Source organism: Scylla paramamosain, chromosome 1 (genome assembly GCF_035594125.1).
Source record: "Scylla paramamosain isolate STU-SP2022 chromosome 1, ASM3559412v1, whole genome shotgun sequence".
Classification (NCBI taxonomy): Eukaryota; Metazoa; Arthropoda; class Malacostraca; order Decapoda; family Portunidae; genus Scylla; species Scylla paramamosain.
Genome location: NC_087151.1, coordinates 28,890,138 through 28,898,520, shown reverse-complemented (window position 1 = coordinate 28,898,520; position 8,383 = coordinate 28,890,138). Strand labels below are relative to the sequence as shown.

At 45.2% G+C, this 8,383-nt stretch overlaps 1 protein-coding gene across 10 annotated transcripts in view; it reads left to right on the top strand.

Annotated features, from left to right (window-relative positions):
• The window catches only part of LOC135102950 (solute carrier family 35 member G1-like), a 141,011-nt gene extending 132,829 nt beyond the window's left edge, over nt 1-8,182 (top strand). For 9 of the 10 annotated variants that reach the window (XM_064008713.1, XM_064008687.1, XM_064008731.1 and 6 more), the window contains 3 exons: nt 5,290-5,610; nt 6,180-6,291; nt 6,517-8,182. In XM_064008713.1, coding sequence (XP_063864783.1) covers nt 5,501-5,610; nt 6,180-6,291; nt 6,517-7,371 — 1,077 coding nt within the window. In that variant the 5' untranslated portion in view covers nt 5,290-5,500 and the 3' untranslated portion in view covers nt 7,372-8,182. The remainder of the gene's footprint in view (nt 1-5,289; nt 5,611-6,179; nt 6,292-6,516) is intronic. The other variant, XM_064008768.1, reaches the window with a different exon arrangement.
• The last annotated feature ends 201 nt before the right edge of the window (nt 8,183-8,383 follow it).

Genomic DNA, 8,383 nt, shown 5'->3' with positions numbered 1-8,383 from the left:
GGATGGAGAGAACGATGGGGGCGAAGGACTGATATTTATGAGGACCCAGAGAGAAGCATGAGACAGAGAAGAGGGGGAGGTGGTTAAAGGAGAAAGAGAGAGAGAAAGGGGGAGTTGTATACCGCTTTCCTGTAATTAGATAATAGCATAACCGTGGACATGAAGGAGTGAGGAAGAGAAAGCGAGGCAGAAGCTAAAAATGAAGAGCCGTGATGGAAGGAAGGAGAAAAGGAAAAGTTAGTATGAAAGAAAGAAGAAAGGAAGGAAGGAAGGAAGGAAGGATACAGAAGGAAGGACGGAAGGAGAAACTTAGCACAATAGCTAATGACAGAAAAACAAGAGGATGATGATGGAAAAAAAAAAAATCACCAAAATTGCGAGGTTGCCTGAGTAAAGAAGAGGAGAGAGAGAGAGAGAGAGAGAGAGAGAGAGAGAGAGAGAGAGAGAGAGAGAGAGAGAGAGAGAGAGAGAGAGAGAGTATACGCGAATAAATAATGTAGAAAAAAATGGCATGAATTACGTAGGGAGGAGTGACGCCGAACTGCGCAACCTTGGCACACTGAAGCAAGTTTTCTCCTTGCGTGTGTTTGCTGGTGCTTTGTTGTTGTTGTTGTTGTGGTGGTGGTGGTGGTGGTGGTGGTGGTGGTGGTGGTGGTGGTAGTGGTGGTGGTAATGTTGTTATTTTAGTTACTGTACTTCTTCTTCTTCTTCTTCTTCTTCTTCTTCTTCTTCTTCTTCTTCTTCTTCTTCTTCTTCTTCTTCTTCTTCTTCTTCTTCTTCTTCTTCTTCTTCTTCTTCTTCTTCTTCTTCTTCTTCTTCTTCTTCTTCTTCTTCTTCTTCTTCTTCTTCTTCTTCTTCTTCTTCTTCTTCTTCTTCTTCTTCTTCTTCTTCTTCTTCTTCTTCTTCTTCTTCTTCTTCTTCTTCTTCTTCTTCTTCTTCTTCTTCTTCTTCTTCTTCTTCTTCTTCTTCTTCTTCTTCTTCTTCTTCTTCTTCTTCTTCTTCTTCTTCTTCTTCTTCTTCTTCTTCTTCTTCTTCTTCTTCTTCTTCTTCTTCTTCTTCTTCTTCTTCTTCTTCTTCTTCTTCTTCTTCTTCTTCTTCTTCTTCTTCTTCTTCTTCTTCTTCTTCTTCTTCTTCTTCTTCTTCTTCTTCTTCTTCTTCTTCTTCTTCTTCTTCTTCTTCTTCTTCTTCTTCTTCTTCTTCTTCTTCTTCTTCTTCTTCTTCTTCTTCTTCTTCTTCTTCTTCTTCTTCTTCTTCTTCTTCTTCTTCTTCTTCTTCTTCTTCTTCTTCTTCTTCTTCTTCTTCTTCTTCTTCTTCTTCTTCTTCTTCTTCTTCTTCTTCTTCTTCTTCTTCTTCTTCTTCTTCTTCTTCTTCTTCTTCTTCTTCTTCTTCTTCTTCTTCTTCTTCTTCTTCTTCTTCTTCTTCTTCTTCTTCTTCTTCTTCTTCTTCTTCTTCTTCTTCTTCTTCTTCTTCTTCTTCTTCTTCTTCTTCTTCTTCTTCTTCTTCTTCTTCTTCTTCTTCTTCTTCTTCTTCTTCTTCTTCTTCTTCTTCTTCTTCTTCTTCTTCTTCTTCTTCTTCTTCTTCTTCTTCTTCTTCTTCTTCTTCTTCTTCTTCTTCTTCTTCTTCTTCTTCTTCTTCTTCTTCTTCTTCTTCTTCTTCTTCTTCTTCTTCTTCTTCTTCTTCTTCTTCTTCTTAATTTTAATTCCCATCACTATTATCATCACCATCGACACAATTATCATCTCAATTTCTATATTAATTTCCACGCACTAGGCCAGATTTACATTAATTATGAACGCTCACCTGCCTGACCTTCTCCCTTGGGGGTGGTTTGGCTGCTGTGTGTGTGTGTGTGTGTGTGTGTGTGTGTGTGTGACGGCCCCATTGTTGTCCTCAAAGAAAGGAAATAGAAGCCAGCGAGGGAGAGAAAAATGAATGGATAATATTTATGGTTATGTTAGATTATGTTAAGCTTAGGTTAAGTTAGGTTTAAATTTATTCACTTTACTAATTTCAGTGTTGATCCTTACATTGTGTAGGTCACGATAAAAAAAAAACATCAAATTTTAACCCATAAATAAACAGTCAGTCTCGAAATAAATAAATAAAGCAACTCCCTGTCTTACTCTATAAAGCTGTGTATGTTTGTGTGTATGAACAGATGTATAATCAGTAAAGGCCTCCGGGTCAGCTTATCTATTTATGCATGTATTACTACGACTTTTTCTCTCGTAATTAATTAGTTTGTTAAAGTTTGGCGTCTTGTCTTCACCTCAGCGCTCGATTCCAGTTTTTGCCCACTTGTTTGACACTCCTGGAAAGCAAGAAAGAAGGATGTGGTTGTTAAGTATTATCTATATATGTACGTATTTGTTCAAAGCCACTCGTTTGATTTGTTCTTGTCATCTATTACTTAAATCATTATTACGTTATATAGTTGCCATTATTTGCGCTTTGCTTGTATTTTCCGTTATTCTATTCCGGTTGTTCCGTATCTGAGTGAGAGAGAGAGAGAGAGAGAGAGAGAGAGAGAGAGAGAGAGAGAGAGAGAGAGAGAGAGAGAGAGAGAGAGAGAGAGAGAGAGAGAGAGAGAGAGAGAGTGTGTGTGTGTGTGTGTGTGTGTGTGTGTGTGTGTATGGGTGTGTGGGTGTGTGTGTGTTTATGGCGTCCTTCATCATGGGTTATGGTTGTATTTTAATTATGTTGTGTCGTAAGGGAGACTTGGGTTAACATTGGCGCTGACCACGGCCTCTCCCTTCCTTGCGTATGTCTGTCTGTCTATCTGGCTGTCTGTCTGTCTATCTATCCATCTATCTTTCTGTTTGTCGAAGAGAAGGAGGGTGGAGGAAACAAATGATGGTCAGGAGAATGGAGTGAAGGAGGGGGATGGTGTAGGATGAACACAAAGTAGACGGGAAAAGAAAGGATGGGAAGGCAAAGGTAGGTGGACGTCAAGGGTAAAAGGAAGGACAGATTTAAGTACACCTGATTCATGTCGTAATCATGCAACATTCTCTACCCACCCTCCCCTCACACACCCAGGCTTTCCTCCACACACACACACACACACACACACACACACACACACACACACACACACACACTCGTGAACACTGCATAGCTGGATGAAAGCAAAATGACACGAGAGTTACTAAGAAACACCTTCGCCTTTCACCAGAAATAAACACAGATAACACTTTCAGTTCTTTCTCTCTGCACTCACTAGCCTAACAGTCCCCGAGTTACCGACCCTCCTGCCGAAGTTTCTTGCCGGAGTTACGGGGAATGGGAGTAATACCAGTAATACCGCGCTAAAAACTGATGAAGGTCTCCCCCTCTAGCCTCTATCCTTTGTCCGGCACAGAGGGACGAGTCGACCTCGAACTTTCCCTGAACAATGGCTCCTGGAATTTTTTTCCGTCCTCATCATTGACTGTCGACTTTTTTCCATTCATTCTCGTGTTGGTAATGTGTCTCGCTGCTGCTGCTGCTGCTCGTGGACTCCCGGGCTGAGGCACAGGTAGGGTTGTGTGTTTAATTTATGTTCATCCTACTGTTTACAATGTTTTTAGTTGCTAAGAATTAATAGTTTTTGGCTTCACAACAAATCGGTGACATTTTAAATCATTCTTTCATCTCTTTCACTGATAAAGTCTGGAAATCTCTACTTATTTATGTTTTTCTTCCTCTTTCTTACGGTCTGAGCTATTTCTAAAGGCAAGTACCAAGACGCTACAGGAAATGACCAACTTTCTGGGACGTCACTGTATAATTAACTTTTTTGAAAACACCTTTGAACGGTCTTTTTTCATATATATTTTTTTTTTTTGTGACAGACTCATTAACACGTATAGAAAAAAGATAACCATTCTTTTGTATGTTTGGAATGAAATAGCTACATACACTGAAAAAAAAAAAACAATTGGTAAGTCAGATTTGATTCATGGCACGTGATTCCAAGCGTTGCATGTGCAGTGCATTTACTGATAGGAAATGACTGAGCTGGTGTTATTAGCTTGCTTGTTTTTTAATTGAGACCATAAAGGAAACAATTACTTCTATTACACACTCGTATTAATGCAGGTTTAGTGGCAAGGTGGTATTAATGTCGCAATCCAGGAACACCGATATAAAGGGATCCTTCTTGCCGCCTGTTTTCTACATCGCCACCGCCACTGTCGCTGCCGTCCTGCTCGTGTTGAGGCTCCTATTCAGAAACACTGCTTTCTCACTACGAACATTTTCAAAGGCCACAGAGATCATTATTCGGGTTCTCAAGAGTGTTTCATCTGTTGGTTATGTATAAGTCTTGTTAATCTGTCACTAGAACCATAAAAACACCCTTAAAAACCTGTGTAACTTAAATTAAAGTCTTTTCAAAGGAGTGGAAGTGCGACACAGAAGTGTTTCAAAATAAGGACCTTTAAATCAGGGGGAAGCACCGCGACGCTGACCACCCCGCTGCCCACACACATCCAGGCGAACTCTTAGATGTCAACATGGTTCACTAAAAAGAAACAGCCAGACAACGTGCGTATTTCAGGATACCAATTAAGAATGACCAGTGCAAGAAATGTTAAAGCACTTCATTCCTCGTCTGTTCTGCTAGCCAGTGATCATTGCACATCAGAGTTAAGTTAAATGTCAATTGCTATAACACCTGCCCGCTAATTAGACAACACGCCCTTGACTAGAAATTAATGGTCTGTTGCATCGTTTCATTAGAGCCTTTTGAAATTAGCTTCCGGACTCCTGGTGCCCATAAATTCTAGAAAGCAGAGTAGTAAACATTGCTTGCTTCAGAAATTAAATTGCATCACGTCTCGTGGGGCCTTGCCAGACACAGGGGTGAGTCAGAGCGCCACCGGCTTTCTGCTTGGCCTTCTCATTACAAAGGGGGATTACAAGGAGTTTCCAACATCAGCATACATACTTATCTCTAGACTGGTTCCACTACGTCAGACTGCAATGATTACAGTATAACAGAAAAAAATAAAGTGTAATTTAGGGTCTTCTGTTATTTGTGGAGGAGGATGTACTAATTTATTTTATACTGGAAAAGGATACAAATATGGAAGGACATCACCCGTTCAGTTAGCCATTCCTAAGAAGTTAACGATAGAAAAACCTAATAAAAGTTTCGCTAGTTTACTTCCGGACGTTTTGGTATGGTAAAGTGTTATGCATATTGCGTAAGTAGAGACACTGTGTGGCTTTTCCATAAAAATCATATCCTTATTCATGATCATCTATTCATGATCATCTATTCACACACCTTATATCTTCCCGCAGGCATAATGGGCTTGTTCAGAGGCCGCGACACCACCACTACCTCCTCCTCCAACGCCAGCACTTCCTCCACCGCCAGTAGCAGAGGCCGAGCCGCCAGCAGCAGGAGCCGGAGAGTGGGGCGGACTGAAGCTGAGGTGACGCCATTGGAGAATGATCCGGCACGCCCACCACCACCACCACCGCCACCTCCCCGCCCACCACGCCCACCACCATGCCCACCTCCTCTCCGGGCCGGACACTGGCATTGAATTGGAGCCGCTGGTGGAGGCAGAGCACCAGCCAGCCACTAATGACGTGCTCCACCCCTACCCACTGCGGCAGGTGAGTCTTGGGTCTGGCTCGCGCGCGCGCGCACGCACGCACGCACGCACGCACGCGCGCACGCACGCGTGCACACACACACACACACACACACACACACACACACACACACACACACACACACACACACACACACACACACACACACACACACCTTTTCATTTAGTGGGAAAACTAATTTACTACAAGATCAGAGAAACCAAATTCTTAATAAATATACTCGTACATGAGGAAAAGTAACCTATTTTGAGATCCAAGAGGCCACGCGAGCCCTCACTTCCTCCTAGGATGTGTACGTGTAGGTGTATAGTTTCTGAATGCCACGTAACCTTTACCTGGGGACACCTGCGGGTGGAGGCAAATGGTGGTAGCCCGGATGTCCCCGTCGACCCTTTGTCTCACGGAAAGGGTTCTTGAGCCATTACTGGTTGTGGGATCAAGGAGGAAGGAGGGAGAAGCTCGGTGGTGAAACATAATTTACTGTACTTTCCAGCTTTCCCCTTAGGACTTTTCATCATGTTGACTGTTCCACTTTTTTTCTTGTATAGTAATGGTTGTCGTCCACACAGCAGGAGGTGGCGGAGGGGCGGGGAAGGGGGGCGTGTGCGCTGCCCCACGTGGGACTCTTCATGGCTGTCGTCTCGGTCGCTGTTCTTCTCCCTCTGCTCCCTCATCGTGAAGGTCAGTGGTCTTTATAGCGGTGCTTCTCAGACTGTGACAGGTCCATTATAGAATGTTTCCAGCCGCCGTGTTGTGCAGTGTTTGTGCATTGCTTGGGGAATTCATGGGGATTTATAGTATGATAATAATGCTCAGAACTAGTTTATCATGTTAATCTGGTTATGAGACGTATGGGCGCGGCTTTTCCCCTCATCGTCCTCAAGTAATGTGAATTGTTCCCGACAGATCCTGGGCGACATTAACCCCATGGAGCTGGCAGTGTTCAGGTTCCTCGGAATTCTCCTGCCGACGCTGCCTCTGTTAGTACGTCGCGCCGACCCGCCCTTCCCCAAGGGGCGACGCCTCATGCTAATCCTCCGCGGCGTGGTGGGTGCTGTGTCCCTCATGCTGCAATTCTACGCCTTCAGGCACATGCCGCTCGCCGACGCCTCTGTCATTATCTTCAGCGTACCAGTGTTCGTGGCGGTGTTCGCCCGGGTGTTTCTGGGGGAGCCGTGCGGCCTCTTCCATGGTGTAGTGATCATCCTCACCATCGCCGGAGTGGTGCTCATCGCTCGCCCTCCGCTGCTCTTCGGGTCGCTGTCTGACGCTTACACCACTGAGAACTGGTGGGGCGTGGCGGCGGCCATTGGAGCTACGGTGATCGCAGCCAACGTGTACGTCATCCTACGGGTGCTGAAGGGCCTCCACTTCTCTGTGATCATGACCAACTTTGCGATAGTGGCGCTGTGCCTGACGCCCGTGGTGTCGTGGATCAGCGGCCACTTCTGTGTTCCCCGCTGCGGCTACGAGCGTTACTTGATTTTGGCTATTGGCGTCTTCAGCTTCGGGGGACAGATTCTTCTGACGAAGGCGCTCCAGCTGGAGCAGGCTGGCCCCGTCTCCATCGCGAGGACGGCGGACGTGGTGTTTGCCTTCATCTGGCAAGCAGTCTTCTTCAAGGAGCTGCCTGACCTCCTCAGCCTGATGGGCGCTCTGCTGGTCATCTCGTGTGTTTTCTTGACAGGCCTCCGGAAGTGGCTGCTGTCTCTTCCTCACACGTCCGCCGTGCGACGCAGACTGCGCTGCCTCACCTGCTGACCTCCGTGTCTCGTTGCGGAACACCAGACTCGATATCAGAAGCCGCACACATAGTTGACTAGTTTCCTATGGTGTTTGCTTTCCAGAATGGCTGTGTGTCGCCTCGTAGTAATCATAGTCGTTTAGGATAGACGTAACAAGAAGTCATTCATTTATTGAGTTCCCAGTATGTAATACCTCTCCACCTCCCCTTCCCTGATCATTACCTCTGCGGTAGCTTTGGATTTCGGAGCCAGTATTCATCTTAGTATTGACGCTGCGTTCCACGAGGATACACGCACTCACACTCGCGCGCACACACACACACACACACACACACACACACACACACACACACACACACACACACACACACACACACACACACACACACACACACACACACACACACACACACACACACACACACACACACACACACACACACACACACACACACACACACACACAGCTGGTCGGCTCCTGTTGAGTATTCGTAACAAAGTGCTGTGAAGTCTGTTACAATATCGTGGTCGGTATTAGTGCGTTCTTAAGTAGGTACGTGATGTGTGACGTGACTCCACTAGTGCTGAGTGCTTCCCGTGCTGTGTGTGGCGCGGCGGCCTCACCACCACCATTACCAGCACCACCACCACCACCACCACTACCACCACTACCACTACCACTACCACTACCACTATTACTACCGCCACTACCACCACCACTACCACCACCACCAAGACCAGAGCAGCGAAGGTGAGGGTGGCGACAACAATGAAGTAAACAACGTGATATGAGGGAGACGGACGATGGGGAGAAACTATATAAGGAATCTGATCCTTACTGGTGCCGGTTTTGATCGCCTTGTGCTCCCTGCTTGGCACTCCCAAGCCTTCCACTCTTGTTACTGACGGAAACCTGACATTTTATTGTTATTTTTTTTCCATCTGATTGTAGAAGTTTTATTGTTATTTATCCATTTTATTGCATTTATGTGTACATATTTGTTCATTTGTGGGAGTTTTTAAAGTTT